This window comes from Prionailurus viverrinus, chromosome D2, assembly GCF_022837055.1.
Source record: "Prionailurus viverrinus isolate Anna chromosome D2, UM_Priviv_1.0, whole genome shotgun sequence".
In the NCBI taxonomy this organism is placed as follows: domain Eukaryota; kingdom Metazoa; phylum Chordata; class Mammalia; order Carnivora; family Felidae; genus Prionailurus; species Prionailurus viverrinus.
In genome coordinates, this window is record NC_062571.1 from 30,646,613 (window position 1) to 30,667,404 (window position 20,792).

The 20,792-nt window shown below is 38.7% G+C and overlaps 1 protein-coding gene and 1 pseudogene across 1 annotated transcript in view; both read left to right on the forward strand.

The window, feature by feature from the left end:
- Window positions 1-458: 458 nt before the first annotated feature.
- KIFBP (kinesin family binding protein) overlaps window positions 459-20,792 on the forward strand; it is a 35,149-nt gene continuing 14,815 nt past the window's right edge. Inside the window, exons 1-4 of the mRNA XM_047824468.1 lie at window positions 459-964; window positions 11,193-11,291; window positions 18,748-18,827; window positions 19,149-19,332. Of these exons, the coding sequence (XP_047680424.1) occupies window positions 539-964; window positions 11,193-11,291; window positions 18,748-18,827; window positions 19,149-19,332 (789 nt within the window). The 5' untranslated portion in view covers window positions 459-538. The remainder of the gene's footprint in view (window positions 965-11,192; window positions 11,292-18,747; window positions 18,828-19,148; window positions 19,333-20,792) is intronic.
- On the forward strand, window positions 13,006-13,535 carry LOC125147478 (ubiquitin-conjugating enzyme E2 N-like; annotated as a pseudogene).

Sequence of the window (20,792 nt, forward strand, 5' to 3'; positions counted from 1 at the left end):
TGAAGGGAAAATATTGGTCGATCATTGAGTTCTTTTTACATAGTGAAAGCTATCTTTCACTCAAGAAGCTATACGTTAATAATAAACGAATCCTTGTTACATTTTCGTCCAGTCATGGGTTGGGTTATACACTAATATCAAAAGGTTTCTGTCATTCAGTGTATACCAACTAACGAGAGTAGTTAGCTATGTTTCTAAACACTATTTCCATGTGTCATGTTAAAGTCAGCCGATACTTACATGTAGGTAGACCTTCACGGGGTCACGCGAGAGAATCCACCACCGCAGAGGGTAGGGCTGGAGGTGTGGCTGCCCTCATTGACAGCTTCGTTTCTACGACAACGGTTGCTGTGGTGCCTACTACGCCTTTCCGTTGGTCACTGCAGAGCATATTGCGGTTCCTCTGGAGGACCTCATTGGTTACGGTTCTGCTGTGTCGGATCTGTCGGGGGCCGTAAGTGAAGTGTCGCAAAGCAGAAAGAAGGCGGGAGTCCGATTGCAAACATCCATCGAGGACGCCCAGGCCGTAGAGGCCGCTATGGCGAGTGCTCCGTGGGCCGAGATTCGTGAGAAATTCCAGGCCGCGCTGGCTTTGTCGCGGGTGGAATTGCATAAAAACCCCGAGAAGGAACCGTACAAGTCCAAATACGGCGCCCGAGCACTGCTGGAAGAGGTGAAGGCGCTGTTGGGCCCCGCGCCTGAGGACGAGGATGAGCGGCCTCAGACCGATGACGGCGTGGGCGCAGGGGACCACGCCCTGGGGCTGCCGGCTGAAGCGGTGGAGGCCGAGGGGCCCATCGCCCAGGGGGCAGTGAGGCTGGCGGTGATTGAGTTCCATCTCGGGGTGAACCACATCGACACCGAGGAGCTGTCGGCGGGGGAGGAGCATCTGGTGAAATGCCTGAGGCTGCTGCGCAAGTACCGGCTGTCGCACGACTGCGTCTCCCTCTACATACAGGCTCAGGTGAGAGCGAGCCGGGCCCGCTGTTGTCGGCCAGAGGCGAGGGATGGAGAGGGCCCCACTCTCGCCAAGGCCAAAGGCAACTGTTATGAGGCACGGTTTGGCCCCGTGTTTTGAAGCTTTGGAATAAACAGCTTGCAAACTCCGACATCACTTGCTGCTTCGCTTAGTCGTGGTCAACACATTGGTTTCCTGAGACCCTACTACATCATAAATGCCCTTTCCAACTCTTCTCCACCAGTCCAAATCTTGTTCATTCTATTAAGAAGAAATGCAGAGTAATTTAAAATCTTAATTTAAGGTCTCAAGGAAATGACAACGAATGACCCGAGTGCATGCTTAATTTAAAACAAATTGTTTAAAAATCTTAGCAAAAAAAAAATATATTGCAAATATATATACTTGGAATATATATAGCAAAAATATATATTACAAATATATATTTGCAATGTATATATTGCAAATATACATATATTGCAAATATACATATATTGCAAATATATATTTGCAAATGTACATATTGAAAATACATATATTTGCAATAATATATTTGCAATGTATATGTATATTGCAAAAATAGAAACTGAAGATTTTTAAACAATTTGTTTTAAATTAAGCATGCACTCGGGTCATTCTTTGTCGTTTCCTTGAGACCTTAAATTAAGATTTTAAATTACTTTGGTCTCTCTCTCTCTCTCTCTCTCTATATATATATATATTCCTTTGCTTCCCAGGGAATTCCTGCCCATTCTTCCAAACCCATCTCAAAACAAATCTCATACTTTAGTAACTTTCTTTGAGCATTTTGTTCGAACTTGTATCTTTGAGTTCTTATAATACTCACTGTTTCCCATTTATATGGCACTTGGTTTATTAAGAAATAAATCTGACATTCTCTTCAGGAACCTAACACTGCAAAATACAAATATGTATGAACTCTTTGTATGTGCCAGGAACTTGGGGTAAGCTCACAAACCAGTTCTTAATACATGTGATCCAGGAACATTTACCAAAAATGATGATGTGACAAGTGGGCCACAAAGAAAAACCTCAGAATTAAAAAGGAAATTGTATATGTCATTTTGTTTTATCATGGCTCAATAAATTTAAAAGCTACATAATCACAGGAACTATATATCTTTTTGCACACTATTTATAACTTAGTACCTCCCTCCTGGTAGGCCATTCTAAATATTTGTCCATTGGATTAATGATCTAATGAAATTCATAAGAGATTAAACTCAAACAAAACCTCAATTATTTGAAATTTTCTTTAACCAGATGGCTGCCTGAGATCTTCATAAACATTAAACAATTTCAACATAGCAAGAAGAGAATTAGAAACCTTCCTAAATGTAATATAGAGTGCCCAGTATTTACTGTATTTTTATTCTTTTTTTTTTTTTAAGTGTTTATTTATTTATTTTGAGAGAAAGAGAGAGAGAGAGAGAGAGAACGAGAACGAGCAGGGGAGAGGCAGAGAGAGAGAATCCCAAGCAGGCTCTATGCTATCAGCACAGAGCCAAAAGTGGAGCTTAATCTCATGAACCATGAGATCATGACCTGAGCTGAAATCAAGAGTCTGTTGCTTAACTAATTGAGCCACCCAGGTGTTCCAGCTGTATTTTGATTTTAATATGCACACTGCTTCATATCTTAGTATGTCTAAAATCAGGATGCATCTTATAGCTGTGTCATAATTTACCTGGCAGTGTTTTCTTGTTGATAGATAAAATAATTGTGTCTTATAGATGTGACATCTTACATTCAATAAAATACAGTATTTCAAACAGCCAACCTTTTCTGAAGAGTGAATTATTTTAGGAATTCTTACTAAAATCAGGAACAAAACTTTGATTAGAACTTCTGACCGTTGCAGTAATATAGAAAGCCATAAGAGTTATTAATTTTGGAAAAAATAATTTATCAAAGTAACCATTTGCATAGAGGATCCTTGTATATCTAAAAACTAAAGCCATCAACTGAAAAACTATTAGAATGATCAGTTAAATAAAGTGGGGGGATATAAAGTAAATATATAATATCAGTAGTGTTCCTGTATATAAGAAACAGTGGTTAAAAGATATTTTTAGAAATTGCATATTATCGGGTAGTAGAACTGATAATTCTAAAAGGAGAGATATACCAAGTCATTGGCTTGGTATGAACATAATGGCTAAACACAATAGTCATTCTGATACTCATTTGTAGGTTTGTTAGTTTCTGCCAAAATCACAATAATTTTTGTCTTAGAGGTTGACAAAATGAGTATGTTTATCTGAAAGAACAAAGAAGAGTGAACATAAAAATATAATAAGAAAAATAATGCACTAAAACTACCCTACCTGGTACTAAAACTATACAGCAGTGTAATTTACTTAGATTCTGTTTGTGCTAATATGTTTCTGAACTCTACTGTTCAGTTGATCTGTTTATTCCAATAGCATTACCACACTTGAATTTTATTACAGCTAGTATTTGCTATACATGATGAGAGATTTGATCTCACTAATAATAAAGCAAACTAAAAGAATGAAATAGAAAAAATTGTATCAGATTGCAGAGTTTATTAAAGATACAAACTAAAAGAATGAAATAGAAAAATTGTATCAGATTGCAGAGTCTATTAAAGATACCGCTTATACTTGTCATTGGAGAGACTATGAGGAAACAGATACTATCCATTAGCATTATTATTAGTGGAAATACAAATTCACAGAACTTTTCTGGAGATCAGTAGGTATTGAAATTCTGGAGTCAAGACTTTAACTTAAAAATTGCATGTCAGTATCCTAAAATAATATTGGATCAGGCATGCAAAGGTGTGTCAAAGTGGATGTTCATCACAGCATTGTCAATTAAAAAAAACAACAGCATTGTCAATTTTTAAAAAATGAATGAAATAAATATCAGTCAGTAGATACATGGTTAAATAAATATGGATACATTCATCCAGAAGAACAGTGTACAGCCATTAAAAATAATGATTTATAGGGGCGCCTGGGTGGCTCAGTTGGTTAAGTGTCAGATCTTGATCTCAGCTCAGGTCATGGTCTCATGGTTCGTGGGATCGAGCCCCACTTGGGATTCTCTCTTTCCCTCTTCTCCCACCCACCCCCCCACCACTCGCGCATGAGCTCTTTATCGTAGAATAAATAAACCTTAAAAAAAATAATGATTTATCTTTGTTAACCAAAAATATCAATATTAAGAGGGAGAGGGAAGAGCATAGGCATGTTTGGAATTAGGTAGAATGATTCCATTTTGTGAAAGACTACATGTGTGTGTAGGAAAAATTTTGAAAGTAACACTTCATGGGAATTTATGATATTCTGACTGCTTTGTCTTAACCTGATATTTACTTCCTGGAAAACTACAAAAATACAAAACCTGGATCCACATTAGATTATTAAAAGAGACTATCCCTTTCTATCTTTGCTGAGTTCTGATGCCTTTAAGAATGATTTTTCTCCAGGTTTTCTTCTAGTTTAAAAAAAAATAAGTTTATTTAATTTGGGAGAGAGAGAGCATGAACAGGGGAGGGGCAGAGAGAGGGAGAGACAGAATCCCAAGCAGGCTCTGTGCTCAAATCCACAAACCATGAGACCTGTGCCAAAACCAAGAGTCCAACACTCAAGTGACTGAGCCACCCAGGCGTCCCTGCAATTCTTGCTATCAGCAATATATACTTGCATTATCATGTTTTTTTTTTAATTAAAAAAAATTTTTTTAAGTAGCCTCCACACCCAACGTGGGGCTTGAATTCATGACCCTTAGATGGAGAGTTGCGTACTCTTCCCACTGAGACAGCCAGGTACTCCTTATCTTGAGTGAAATTTAACTACTTCACTTTGGTAAATTTCCTAACAAATTGGTAGATTATTCTCCCCCACTCCCAGGATATGTATGTATAAAGAACATGCTGTGTGTGTGTGTGTGTGTGTGTGTGTGTGTGTGTGTGTGTGTGTAGCTTTATTGAAGTATAACTGACATACAATAAACTGTACATCTAAAGTGTACAATTTGATGAATTTTGACATATGTATATACCGATGAAACACTTGGTGCAATCAGCGTATTGACCACATCCACTATCACTACAGGTTTCCTGTGCTCCTGTGTGATCCCTCCCTCCCTCCTGTATTCTCTCTTTCCCTTCTCGTTGGCCCCTTCCCTACATTTTCTAGAATTTCATAATGGAATCATGGAGTGTATACTCTTCTTTTGGTCTGATTTTTTCACTCTGCAGCATTATTTCATCCCTGTGTCTGATACGTTCATTTTTTTTTTCTTTCTTTTTTAGTCTGTTAATATGGTGAATAACCTTGATTGATTTTCTGGTGTTAAAACCAACCTTTCCTTCCTGTGATAAACTCCACTTGGAGTTTGTACCAAGTAAAACTTGGGTGAAGTATTACCCTTTTTATGTATTGGACTCAATTTGCTAAAATTTCAATAATTTTTTGTATCAGTGTTCATGAAGGATATCAGGCTATGGTTTTCTTGTTATGTCTTTGGCTTAATATGAGATGGAAAGTGTTCTTTCCTCTAGTCTTCTGGAAGAAGTTGTGTAGAGTTAGTATTATTTCTTCCTTACATGCTTGGTAGAATTTACCGGTAATACTTCTTTAGCTGTTTTTATTTTATATCTAACTTTTTTCCTACCTAGTCTGGTATCCTGAGGCAAGAACATGATGATGCTCTAAATGATATAAGAGTTTCTTGTGTATTTTAGGATTTATATTATATTTAAACATAATTTATGTAGAATGTCAATAGTAATTATCTTTGTGGAATAAACATTTAAAAAAAAAACTCACTAACATGTGTCAGTTATATCTCAATAAAAAGAATTGCAAAACACTAACACTATTAATTTTGAAAAATCAGATCAATTCCAGATCTGTTGCATGGTCCTTCAAGATCTCAAGCAGGTTATAGTTGAAAAGAAAAACCTTAAAAAAGAAAAAAAAGAAAAGAAAAACCTTAGTCATTTCTAGACACACTCTAGGGTTCTCTTTATCACACACCAGAGTCACTGCTTTCTGTGGCACAGCCTACCATGCATCTAGCAGGTTAAATGCATGACCATTCATCAAAATAGATGTGGCCAACTAGTTCTTGGTACTAGTAAATCTCTAGGTGAGATTTGATGTCTAGGCAAGATATAGTATGCTGGGGTTAGGCTTAGTGGTGTCATGGCTAAATGGAGTTTCTCGATGACTATTGTCAGGAAAAATAAGTTGAACTAGAGAATTAGACAAGGTGACTTGTGGATGCATTTCTAAGATGAGAGAATGAACATGAAGGGAGATTATATTCTCTGAGCCTGGGTGAGCAGAATAATCAGTAAAGTAAATAATCAGTGTGCCAGAGCCCTTCAGATTTCTCCAGTGTCCTGCAAAGGACTTTATAAGTAATAAAGAAGAGAGAACTGTCTAATCTCAGTACGTTATCCCTGTGACCTACAGTGTCAGATACTGAGGACTGATCACTTCACCTAAAAATATTATAGAATACGTACATTATATGAAGCCAGAAGACCAGAGGTCTGCTGTATTCCAGAGTAACGATCAAGTCACCTTTAAGCTGTAGGGTTTTTAAACACTTTTTTGTGCCATGTGCCCCTTTTGCGGTCTAGTGAAATCTGTGTTTCATAAAACAGAATAATGATTTTTTTTTTAATTTTTTAACGTTTATTTATTTTTGAGACAGAGACAGAGCATGAATGGGGGAGGGGCAGAGAGAGAGGGAGACACAGAATCCGAAGCAGGCTCCAGGCTCTGAGCGGTCAGCCCAGAGCCCGACGCGGGGCTTGAACTCACGGACCGCGAGATCGTGACCTGAGCTGAAGTCGGACGTTTAACCGACTGAGCCACCCAGGCGCCCCCGGAATAATGATTTTAAATGCATAGCATAAACTGTAAAGAGTATAAAAGAAACTGATAATATAGAAGTTTATTGAAATATTTTTTAAGAATGCATTATATATGTTTCTTTATTCCCACATTAAATATCTAATGAGTTATTTGATAACTCCCATAATTTTAATGTAGTAGAGAATGTAGATGGTGTGTTTGAACTATCTGCACATGAAAAATTTTCAATTCTGTAGGTCACAAAATCTCAGGTATTATAATACTGTTGCATTTTGTTTCCTGCATTTATAATGAAAAGAAATGCCAAATTTTAGAACACAGTGAAATACATTTGTCGTGTTTTGCCATCCATGTTCATAGACTCTGAATTTTTCTTTCTTTTCTTTTCTTTTTTTTTTTTTTTTTTTTTTTTTTTTTCACAGAAGGAGTTATTCTAGATTCTGAACTTTCCTTCATGGATGGGCCCATGGGCCCCAGGTTAAGAATCTGCATTAAAATTTTATTTAAATTTTTTTTCAATGTTTTTTATTTATTTTTGGGACAGAGAGAGACAGAGCATGAATGGGGGAGGGGCAGAGAGAGAGGGAGACACAGAATCTGAAACAGGCTCCAGGCTCTGAGCCATCAGCCCAGAGCCTGACGCGGGGCTCGAACTCACGGACCGCGAGATCGTGACCTGGCTGAAGTCGGACGCCTAACCGACTGCGCCACCCAGGCGCCCCTAAAATTTTATTTAAAAAAAACAAACAAAAAAAAACCCCACCCCTGCTTCTTTATACTTTTCTTATACATACTTTCCTATATATCCCTTTCCTAGAGTAGTAACCAAAGGTGGTAGAAGTATCAGAAGTATTCCTTGTGTCTGAAGCCCCAAGGGATGAGAGACAGTATAACTCTTGTCTAAAGGGAAGCTAGGCATCCAGTCTTGAGTTCTGACTAATTGCCCTGTAGAAAGCCTGATAGTATAGTCATGTAGCAGGGGACACACTGGCTTTGTTTTCACAGTGTTATTTAAGATATAACCTGTGTCAGGGCGTCTGGGTGGCTCAGTCGGTTAAGCATACAACTCTAGATCTCAGCTTAAGGGCTTGATCTTAGGGTTGTGAGTTCAAGCCCCACATTGGGCTCTGTATTGGGTGTGAAGCCTACTTAAAAAAAAAAAAAAAAAAAAAAGATATAACCTTGTATCTAATCAGTTTCTCCTTAGCACCTTCATGATTCCAGAAAGAAGTTGGTGCTATGGAAATCAAAAGGAAGTGATCAATACAAGAAAAGACACTATAAATGAGGCATCTTTGATTGAGTGGATATAAAGTTATATAATTTAAAAAATTTTTTTCTTTTTATTTATTTTTATTTTTTAATTTACATTCCAGTTAGCATATAGTGCTCAGGAGTAGATTCCTTAATGCCCCTTACCCATTTAGCCCTTCCCCCCACTCCCACAACCCCTCCAGTAACCCTCTGTTTGTTCTCTATCTTTAAGAGTCTCTTATGTTTTGTCCCCTTCCCTGTGTTTATATTATTTTTGCTTCCCTTCCCTTATGTTCATCTGTTTTGTGTCTTAAATTCCTCATATGCATGAAGTAATATGATATTTGTCTTTCTCCGACTAATTTTGCTTAGCATAATACCCTCTAGTTCTATCCATGTAGTTGCAAAGGGCAAGATTTCATTCTTTTTGATTGCCGAGTAATACTCCATTGTACATATATACCACATCTTCTTTATCCATTCATCCATCGATGGACATTTGGGCTCTTTCCATACTTTGGCTATTGTTGATAGTGCTGCTATAAACACTGGGGTGCCCCTTCAAAACAGCACACCTGTGTCCCTTGGATAAATACCTAGTAGTGCAATTGCTCGGTCGTAGGGTAGTTCTATTTTTAATTTTTTGAGGTACCTCCATACTCTTTTCCAAAGTGGCTGCACCAGTTTGCATTCCCACCAGCAGTGCAAAAGAGATCCTCTTTCTCCGCATCCTTGCCAACATCTGTTGTTGCCTGAGTTGTTAATGTTAGCCATTGCCATTCTGACAGGTGTGAGGTGGTATGTCATTGTGGTTTTGATTTGTATTTTCCCCTGATGATGAGTGATGTTGAACATTTTTTCATGTGTCGCTTGGCCATCTGGATGTCTTCTTTGGAGAAGTGTCTATTAAAAAAATTAAAGCAAGTGTCTTTTGCCCATTTCTTCACTGGATTATTTGTATTTTGGGTGTTGAGTTTGCTAAGTTCTTTATAGATTTTGGATACTAACCCTTTATCTGACATGTCATTTGCGAATATCTTCTCCAATTCCATTGGTTGCCTTTTAGTTTTGCTGATTGTCTCCTTCACTGTGCAGAAGCTTTTTATTTTGATAAGGTCCCAAGAGTTCATTTTTGCTTTTGTTTCCCTTGCCTCCAGAGACGTGTTGAGTAAGAAGTTGCTGCGGCCAAGATCAAAGATGTTTTTGCCTGCTTTCTCCTCTAGGATTTTGATGGCTTCCTGTTTTACGTTTAGGTCTTTCATCCATTTTGAGTTTATTTTTGTGTATGGTGTAAGAAAGTGGTCCAGGTTCATTTTTCTGCATGTTGCTGTCCAGTGTTCCCATTTGCTGAAGAGACTGTCTTTATTCCATTGGATATTCTTTCCTGCTTTGTCAAAGATTAGTTTGCTATATGTTTGTGGGTCCATTCTGGGTTCTCTATTCTGTTCCATTAATCTGAGTATCTGTTTTTGTGTCAGTACTATACTGTCTTGATGATTACAGCTTTGTAATACAGTTTGAAGTCTGGAATTGTGATGCCTCCTGTTCTGTTTCTCTTTTTCAACTCTGCTTTGGCTATTTGGGGTCTTTTCTGGTTCCATACAAATTTTGGGATTGTTTGTTCTAGCTCTGTGAAGAATGCTGGTGTTATTTTGATAGGGATTGCTTTAATTTTTTAAATGTTTATTTATTTTTGAGAGAGAGAGAGAGAGCGAGAGAGCGAGCACACAAGCAGAGGAGGGGCAGAGAGAGAATGGGAGACACAGAATCTGAAGCAGGCTCCAAGCTCTGAGCTGTCAGCCCAGAGTCCAACGCGGGGCTCGAACCCACAAAGGACCCGCGAGGTCATGACCTGAGCCGAAGTCGGACGCTTAACTGATTGAGCCACTCAGGTGCCCCTATAAAGCTATGTAATTTTAAGAACTTTGGAAAATATAAAACAAACATTTTGTTGTTTGAAATGGTAAACATTAGGAATGTTGACTTAACTGATAATGAAAGGTATAATAGCATCTTCAGATTTTCATACCATATAATTTTAATTGTTGGAATTTAAGAGCTCATCACTCTTGCTTCAGACTTTGACCAACCAGTAATTGTTGGGATACTCCTTTTTAGAGAGGTCCGTGGAAGAGATTGTAGATATTTTGAAAGCATTTTATGTGTCTGACTCATCTTTGTCTCTATGTATATTATTACCTAGGTAACATTTTACCCCCAAATTTAGCAGCTTGAAACAACAAACTTATATCAGGAATCTAGGCATGGCTTTGCTGGTTTCCTCTGTGTAAGGTCTCTCATAAGATTATTTGCCTGCTGAAGCTGCACTTGAAGGCTCAACTTGGGGAGATCCACTTGTAAGCTCATTCACATGGTTGTTGGTGTGATTCAGTTTCAGTTCCTTACAGATTGTTGGTCCAAAGACCTCAGTTCCTTGCTAGCTGTTGACCTCCCTTAGTTCTTGCCACATGCGTCTGTCCGTAGGATGGCTCACAACATGTGGTCGGCTTCCCTCAGAGAGAACAAGCAAGAGGGATAGAAGATAGAACCATGATGCTTTGTAACCTAATCTTGGAATGGACTTCCATTTACTTTTGTCAGAAGAAAGCCACTAAATTCAGCCCATACCTAAGAGAAAGAGATTATACGAGGGCATGAATGTTAGGAGAATCATTGGGGATTCATCTTAGGGGCTGTCTACCACACTACATAGGACAGTATTATTATGAGTAATTAATTCATTGTTAATCTGACTCTAGTATTATTTGATAGGTAAATACTGACTTTGAAACTATGAAAGTTTGGGGCGCCTGGGTGGCTCAGTCAGTTAAGCATCTGACTTCAGCTCAGGTCATGATCTCGCGGTCTGTGAGTTCGAGCCCCGCGTTGGGCTCTGGGCTGACGGCTCAGAGCCTGGAGCCTGCTTCGGATTCTGTGTCTCCCTCTCTCTCTACCCCTCCCCCGTTCATGCTCTGTCTCTCTGTCTCAAAAGTAAATAAACGTTAAAAAAAAAATTAAAAAAAAAAAAAAGAAACTATGAAAGTTACTCTAATTGGAAGATTTATGTTGTCATTATTTCTCTTTTCTTTATTTTCCAGAATAACCTAGGTATCTTGTGGTCTGAAAGAGAAGAAATCGAAACTGCACAGGCTTACCTAGAATCATCAGAAGCACTGTATAACCAGTATATGAAAGAGGTATGTTGTATATCATAATTTAAAAAAATGTTTATTTTTATATATTTTTTAATGACATGTCTTCTTTTTAATGTTTATTTATTTTAAGAGAGAGAGAGAGAGATAGTGAGCAGGGGAGAGGCAAAGAGAGGGAGAGATAGAATCCTAAGCTGGCAGCACAGAGCCTGATGCAGGGCTCAAACCCATGAACCGTGAGATCATGACCTGAGCCAAAACCGAGAGTGGGATGCTTAATTGACTGAGCCACCCAGATGCCCCTGTCACGTACATTTTAGATTTTTATAGGAACTAGTCAAGAATTGAAGGCTTTTATTCCTCACTTACATTATTAGTACATGATTGCAGTATACTCGAGGACCTCTGTATAGAGCTGTCTAGGTGGTCACCTAATAGCTGAAATTATTTTATATTAAAGACTTCAGGGTTCTTAAAAATAATCTTTAGTTAGTATCTAATGGCAGTCTTAATCCAAATATAATTGTACAGGAAATATTCTGATTTATCCTAAAATACTGATGTTGGCATATTTTTATTTATAATCTAAAAATTCTATTTTGATTTCCACTGAGAATAGGAGTGCTTAAAGGAAAGCAAACAACTACTTAAGTAAAGTATCTGAAATCTTTGTGGCACTGGTTTTCAGATTTCAGCATGCATCAGTGTGGAGGGCTCTGGAGGGCTGTTAAAAACAGAATACTCACTTCCAGACTTTTCAGTAGGTCTTGGTTGGGGCCTGAGAATTTGCATTTTTAACAAGGCCAGGTGATGTTGATGCCGCTGGTCAGGTACTGCACTTTGAGAACCACTGCTTCAGAGAAAGGTTTTCAGTGATTTTTTTTCCTACCTGTGAAACCCTTTTGAAATGCAATTTGTAAAAAAACTCTTGAGCCACTGTGGTAAGCAGGTCAGCAGTACCGTCAGCTCGGTCCATGACAGATACCTCCCTATCTCCCTACTGCGGTAGTACAAAAGAACTTCTAGGGCTCCAGGGAGCAGAGACGGAAAACTTTTACTGTAGAGGGTCACAGCCCTGAAGAGGGGGCAAATCATTGTGTTACCTTCCATTCCTTACCAAATTTTACCTACTAAAAATTGGCATGTGTGCAGGCAAGGGAGTATATGGGGAATCTGTATCATCAGCTTAATTTTTCTGTGAACCTAAAACTGCTCTAAAAAATAAAGCCTAAGCTTAATTTTTCTGTGAACCTAAAACTGCTCTAAAAAATAAAGCCTAAGTTTTTAAAATGTTGGCAGTCTTCCTTTTTAGAGAGAGAGAAAGAGCACGCGAGCGTGAGCTTAGGGGCAGAGGGAAAGAGAGAGAGTCGTAAGCAAGCTCCATGCTCAGTGTGGAGCCCATCTCAGGGCTCCATCCACAACCCTGGGATCATCACCTGAGCTGATCCCAAGAGTTGGACACTCAACTGACTGAGCCACCCAGGCACCCCTGAATGTTGGCAGTCTTCTAAAATTAAAATGGATTTTAGTTAATTTTGTTTTGAGAGTATGTGTAGCAGTGCTTTAAATAACCAGATATTTTGAGGTTTCTCACATTCAGAGTTAAGAGTTAATGTCTTTTTGGGGCATCTGGCTCAGTCAGTAGAGCATGTGACTCTTGATCTCTGGGCTGTGTGTTCGAGCCCAACATTGGGTGTAGAGATTACTTAAAAATAAAATCTTAACACTCGTGTGTGAGGTGAGCAGAGCCAGTGTCGAGACCAGAGGCCAAACTTGCGATCTGACAAGATGGTCGGGCTGCCCCACAGGATTATCAAGGAAACCCAGCGTTTGCTGGCGGAAACAGTCCCTGGCATTAGAGCAGAATGAGATGACAGCAGTGCCCATTATTTTCATGTGGTCATTGCTGGCCCCCAGGGTTTTCCTTTTGAGGGAGGGACTTTTAAACTTGAACTATTCCTTCCAGAAGAATACCCATTGGCAGCCCCTAAAGTGTGTTTCGTGACCAAAATTTATCATCCTAATGTAGACAAATTGGAAGAATATGTTTAGATATTTTGAAAGATAAGCGGTCCCCTGTACTGCAGACCTGCACGGTTCTGCTGTTGATCTCGGCCTTGTTAAGTGCTCCCAATCCAGATGATGCATTAGCAAGGATGTAGCAGAGCAGTGGAAGACCAATGAAGCCCAAGCCATAGAAACAGCTAGAGCATGGACTAGGCTGTGTGCCATGAATAATATTTAAAATTGATCTGATCATCAAGTGTGCATCACTTCTCCTCTTCTGTCAAGACTTCTTCCTTTTTTGTTTGCATTTAATGTACACAGTCTTAGGAACATTACAGAATAAAAGCCCAGACATCTTTAGTCCTTTGGTGATTAAATGCACTTTAGTAGATCTGTGTTTTGTCCTGATTCACTGTTGTAAAACATGAACAGAAGCTAGAAGTATGATCTCAGTTATTGTGAAACAATAGCATTGGCCCCTTTCTGCTTTTATTCATTTCCCCTGTCGTGGTTTAAGTATAAAGCACTATGACTGAAGGTAGTTGTCTTGGTTAGCTGCAGGGGTGTGGGTGTTTTTATTATTATTATTTCATTATTTTTTTTGAGGGGAAGAAGTAGTTTTATTTCAATTTTATGGGCTCCTTTCCCCCTTTTATGGTGATCTACTTGAATTGGTTAAAAGCAGCTAACCAGTTCTTTAGAATATGCTCTCTAGCCAAGTAGATGGACAAACTTGATGGTTTGAAACAAAATGGGGACATTAAACAAACATCACAGCTCTCACTAATAACACTGATTTTGCTGTCAAGTGTAGAATCCTTCCTTCAAGAAAAAGCTTGTGACCATTTTGTATGGCTTATCTGGAAACTTCTGTAAATCTTACATTTTAGTAAAATATTTTTTGTTATTCTACTTTGCCTTTGTATAGTTATTTTGCTGTGTTTATTTCATTTTCCCAATGTGACAGTCATACTTAAATTTTTTTTTTTTCAACGTTTATTTATTTTTGGGACAGAGAGAGACAGAGCATGAACGGAGGAGGGTCAGAGAGAAAGGGAGACACAGAATCGGAAGCAGGCTCCAGGCTCTGAGCCATCAGCCCAGAGCCTGATGCGGGGCTCGAACTCACGGACCGCGTGATCGTGACCTGGCTGAAGTCGGACGCTTAACCGACTGTGCCACCCAGGCGCCCCTATGACAGTCATACTTAAAAATTACAACTGATGGGGGCACCTGGGTGGTTCAGTTCGTTAGACATCCAACTCTTCGTTTCGGCTCAGGCCATGGTTTGTGGGTTTGAGGCCTGTGTCAGGCTCTGCCTTGCTGGTGCAGAGCCTGCTTGGGGTTCTCTCTCTCCCTCTCTCTCTGTCCCTGCCCTGCTCATGCTCTCTCTCTCTCAAAATAAATAAATAAACTTAAAAAAAATCATTAAAAAAATAAAAATTGCCATCTGACAAGTTGAATAGCAAGAAGTGGATTTTGCCAGTTTCTTTTCACGAATGAACATTTGTGCTAAGATTTCATGCAAGCTGGCCCTGAGCATGCATAAAGCATTGGTATCTGCTACTTTTTCAAAATTTCCTAGAAATTTGAAATGAATGTGTTTGTGTTGTCTGAAAAAAAGAAAAAAGAAAAGAAAAGAAAAAAGAATCAAGGTCTTACCAAGTTCACCAGTGCTTTATATGTTTCTAAAATTAGTGGTAAATTTTTAGTCCTCATCTTATTTCACCTATCAGTAGCATTTGACGTAGTTGATCAGTCTAGCATTTGGCACAGTTAATTAGTCTCTCTTCCTTGAAACACTTTTTTTACCTACCTTTCACCTCTTTTTCTTCTCAGTCTTTGAGGCTTCCCCTCTATTTCCCCAGCCTCTACACTGGAGTACCCGGAGTGTAGTCTTTGAACATCTCCTCTTTCCATCTTCATCCATTCCCCCCTCCTTTTTTTTTTTTTTTTTTTTTAGTTTATTTAATTAGAGAAAGAGCACATAGTGACAAGTACAGAGAGAGAGGGAGAGAGAGAATCCCAAGCAGGATCCATGCTGTCAGCACACAGCCTGATGCAGGGCTCGATCTCACAAACTGTGAGATAGTGACCTGAGCCAAAATCCAGAGTCGGATGCTTAACCAACTAAGCCACCCAGGTGCCCCTGCATTCATTCCTCTGTTCTAAATATCATCTCTTCTCTGATGACTCCCAATAATATTCTAGTCTGTACCTGTTTAATTCCAGACTTGTCTGTCCTGCTGATGTGACATTTGCACTTTTTAAGGAGCAGTTGTCTCTAAAACTACTAACATAGAGCTTCTGATAACCTTCCTCTTTCCTCCTCCCTTGCTGTAAATACCAACTTCTTTCTTCCAATTACTGAGGCCTAAACCTTGGAGATCCCTCTTCTCACACACTGTGTAATCTACAGCAAGTCCTGTTGGCTTCACTTTTTTTTTAAGTTTATTTATTTATTTTTGAGAGAGGGGGAGAGAGAGAGAGAATCCAAGTAGGCTCCTCACTGTCAGTACAGAGCCTGTACTGTGAGATCATAACCTGAGCCGAAACCAAGAGTGGGACGCTTAACCAACTGAGCCACCCAGGAGTCCCACCGTCACTTTTAAATTATATCTAGAATCAGATCCCCTGCTATTACCTGATCCAAACAACCACCCTCTCTTGCTAAGATTATTGCTGTAGTATCATAACTGGCCTCCTTCAGTCTGTTTGCAACCTGTTCAAAGGGAGATTACATCACATCATATCACATCACTGCTTCCCTCAGAGTCTGCTAATGGCTTTCCCATCTTATTCGGAGTAGACCCCAAAGACCTTATGAAGACTTCAAGTACATTATCTGATTTGGCTACCATTACTTCTCTAATTTTATCTTTTTCTGTTGTCTCCTGTCTTGTGCTCTAGCTACACTGGCCTTCTGGCTGTTCCTGAAACACACCAGACAAGCTTCTGGTTCAGGGTCTTTGCACTGAACTGTTTCCTCTGCTGAGACTGCTCTTCCCTCTGGGATCTACCTGGCTCACTCGCTTATTCCCTTCAGCTCGTGACTCATGTCTCCCATCCAGTGACGACTCATTGGCCACTCCGTTAATGCTAGAGACCACCTCTCCAACACTTCCTGTCCTCCTTTTCTACTTTATTTTCTGCTTCACACTTAACATTATCTAACATAAGGTTCATTTTAGTGATTTATCTTGTTTATCACCCATCTTCAGTACTAGAATGTAAGCTCCCTGGGGTGCCTGAGTGGCTCAGTTGGTTAAGTGTCCAACTTGATTTCAGCTCAGGTCACGATCTCACGGTTTGTGAGATTGAGCCCCATGTCAGGCTCTATGCTGACAGGTTAGAGCCTGCTTGGGATTCTCTCTCTCTCCCTCCCCTCTTCAAAATAAGAACAGACATTAAAATAAATAACTAAATAAAATGTGAAGATACCAAACACCTATACTATTTCATTAAAAATTAGTATTAGTATGGAACATAAAACATATATCAAACTCTTTATACTCAATTATACCTGTGTTTTAATTCAGAGAAGAGAGTGCTTTGACTTAGGGTTATATATGACATGTGGTAGTCCTAACAGTGAAATAGGTACGGAAAACAATACATTCATTCCTTTCATCAAAAAAGAGTAAGCATATTAAGCAGTCCTCAAAGTTATTGAGGAGATCTTAGAAGAATTACTTATCTATTGTGTGTGCCTTGGGCCTAACTTCCTGTTTTAGCCATTTTTACTTTCAGTGAATTCTAGGAACCCTAGTTGTGATACTTTTAGCATTTACATTCAGAATGTAAAATCACATTTTTTTTTTTTTAATTTTTTTTTTTCAACGTTTATTTATTTTTGGGACAGAGAGAGACAGAGCATGAACGGGGGAGGGGCAGAGAGAGAGGGAGACACAGAGTCGGAAACAGGCTCCAGGCTCTGAGCCATCAGCCCAGAGCCCGACGCGGGGCTCGAACTCACAGACCGCGAGATCGTGACCTGGCTGAAGTCGGACGCTTAACCGACTGCGCCACCCAGGCGCCCCTGTAAAATCACATTTTTAAAAATGGAAGACATTTTTGCTATTTGGAGTTTAGTGAATTCACTTTAAAGCAAGGCTGGTCTTGCGGATGGGACTATCCTCATAGAAGTAGAATGAGGCAGAGGTTAAGTAGGTCTGCTTTTTGGAAGGCTTAAGGTGGCATCATAAGTGATTTACACATAATAACTCATTGAATCCTCATAACGAAATTATGAGGTAATTTTATAAATGAGGAAACAGAAGCACAAGAGATTGGGTGACTTGGCCAAGGCAGTAAACAATAGAATCACTGGTTTTAATGTCTCTGTATTGAAAGTGGGTAATCGGTATATGTTTCTTATTCTCTCAAAAAAATTAATGTAGCAAATATTTAAAACTTTGATTTGATTTTCATTATTGAGCAGTTCCTTGTATTCATTAAAACAATTTTTTTTAACGTTTATTTTTGAGAGAGTCAGAGAGAGCGAGCGAGCATGAGTTGGGGAGGGGCAGAGAGAGAGGGAGACACAGAATCAGAAGAAGGCTGAAGGCCCTGAGCTGTCAGCACAGCTACTTATGGAGTTGTTTTTTTTTAAAGATTTTATTTATTTATTTATTTATTTATTTATTTATTTTTAATGTTTATTTATTTTGTAAAGAGAGACAGAGTGTGAGTGGGGGAGGAACAGAGAGAGAGGGAGACACAGAATCTGAAGCAGGCTCCAGGCTCCAAGCTATCAGCACAGAGCCCGACGCGGGGCTCGAACTCATGAACTGTGAGATCATGACCTGAGCCGAAGTCGGAGGCTTAACCGACTGAGCCACCCAGGCGCCCCTTAAGATTTTATTTTTAAGCAATCTCTATACCCAGAGAGATGCTCTACTGGGTGCTCTACTGACTGAGCCAGCTAGACGTCCCACTTACGTAGGTTTTTATTTGTTGGGTTTTTAAAAAAGTTTTATTTACTTATTTTTGAGAGAGAGAGAGAGAGAGAGAGAAAGAGAGAATCCCAAGTGACAACATGGAGTCTGATTTGGGGCTCAAACTCACAAACTGTGAGATCATGGCCTGAGCCGAAATCGAGAGTTGGATGCTTAACTGACTGAGCCACCCATGCACCCTTGTAGGTTTTTAAGAGATCTTTTTTTTACCAAACAAAATTAAGACTTAAAATAAAGAATTATGCATCTCTAAAGGCAAATTGGTAGAATTTTTTTTTTTTTAGTGTATTTGAGGTTTACCTCCAACAGCAATTAAAATTTTGTCAAGTGTGAGCTTGTAGCAATCTCCTTTTATTTGTTTGACTCTCTAAAATTTTATGGTTAAGAAAATTACTTCTTGGGTAAGGTGAAAATGAACTGGTAAAAAAAATGAAGTATACTGGTTTTTAAAATTTTGATTTCTCCAGCTTCCCCAGAAGAGGGCGCTTGGTGTTCACAGTTTAAAATTTCAGAGTTTTGTTTTTCTTTAATTGTAGATTGGAAGTCCTCCTCTTGATCCTACTGAGCATTTTCTTCCTGAAGAAGAGAAACTTGCTGAACAAGAGAGATCAAAAAGGTGAGTAGATACAGAAATTAGCCCTCACAGGTAATTCTACATAGTATAGATAAGGTGATTATTTCAAAAAGCACAGTATTTTCTTTTGAGACCCTCTGAAGGTAATAGAATGTGGTTTCTGAGATGGATTTAAAAACCTCCATTTACTACTTACTAGATATGTGATCCTGTTCAAATCAGAGGCTCTGTTTTCCTTATCTGTCAAATAGATACAATAGCCATACCCAACTCAAAGGGTTGGTAAGAAGATCAAGGTAAATATATATGAAAGTTCCTTATAAAATGTAAACCATTATGCAAATATTCACTTTTTCTTCATAGATTTGAGAAGGTGTATACTCATAACCTCTATTACTTGGCTCAAGTCTACCAGCATATGGAAATGTTTGAGAAGGCTGCTCATTATTGTCACAGTACCCTAAAACGCCAACTTGAACACAATGCCTACCATCCTATAGAGTGGGCTATTAATGCTGCTACCTTGTCACAATTTTACATCAATAAGGTAAGCTTCTCAAATAGTTATCTAACAAAGTTATTGATAGTGTGTATAAAAATACTACGAGAGAGAGAGAGAGAGAGAGAGAGAGAGAGAGAGTAGTACCTTGAAAATGTCATCTTTTAAAAACAGGTAGCTTTTATTTTATGGTATAAACTGGACAGAAAAAGGCAGCCCAGTTTGCCAGTATAGTAAACTTTTGTAGCTTTCTATTGCATTAATCCTTTTGAATTGTAAAATACTGAGTTTTATCATTGTCTTACATGCTGCTAGCCCTAAAAATTACATGTTACCTAAGACCAATTCTTTTTTGATATAGCACACTATCAGTTCATTCTAGTGAGATGTTACCTTAAATTGCAGATTTTATCTGATAGATAAAACTTTATTTTTATGCAGCGGTAATCTGGTAACTATGAGGATTTGTCTGAGGAAGTTGACTGTTAAATGTGGGCTTCGATAAAAGCATGTGATGCATTTCAGTTATTCTTTAGAATTAACTCCTCTGTAGTAATTTTTCCATGTTGGAAATATCTCTACTCAGTTCCAGAGTTGTAGCTCTTTATGATGCACTTCTTCTGGAGTATCCCACAGGAACAAACTTGAGCTTCATGGTTGTTTATCAGAATTATTCAGAATCATGTTGGTATACTTTTAATTGGTCTGTTTATTCCTTTAGTCCCTAAGAGTTTTAATGCTAAAACACTTTTAAGCCACCTTTCCCAGCCGGATTTTCTGTTAATCCTCAGTAATATATTCAGCAATAGAAATTACTTTTATTTGTATTTCTAATTCACTCTGAACTTTTGGTAAATCTTTGCTTATCAGAGTTCCTTCTTAAATCTCTCTGGTTACCTGCTGCCGTATCCTTACTGGGCCTTTATCCTTTCTAAGCTTTTTGTTAGTGCTGGTTCTGTAAATGCGCCCTATGTTTAAAGTATTGTCCCACAGAATTTCATTCAGAAAAGCTATTAGCAGGCGAGAAAGGGCTATGGTGACTGCAGCATCGCTTCTAGGACTTTGGTCTAAGATCAAGCGTGTAAGTAACGCTATTGCATATATTGGAGCATTCGGTTAAATCTAACTCTCATGAATCCATTTCATTGTGGTCATCATCAAAAGTGTTACCTGGTGCCTCTGCTTGTGGCACCTTTTTTAATAGCTTCCAGAGGCCCCTTCTTTGTTTTGTTTAGCAACTTTAAAGCTATATACTCACTGTGATTTTAATTAAGAAAACTCCATCAATATTAATAGTACTAAGATACCTAGATATTAATTTAAAGCGTAATAAAAAATTTAAAGTTGTTAAGCATTGCTTATGTGGAGCATGCAGTAATTTTCATGAGTACCTCCCCCACCCTGTGCTTTTTTTTTTTTAAGCCAAAATGTTTTATAAGTTTTTGTTACAACTAGCTGATTTATATTGCAGAGATTTGAACCATTTTTACCAAAAAAAATGCAGTTGT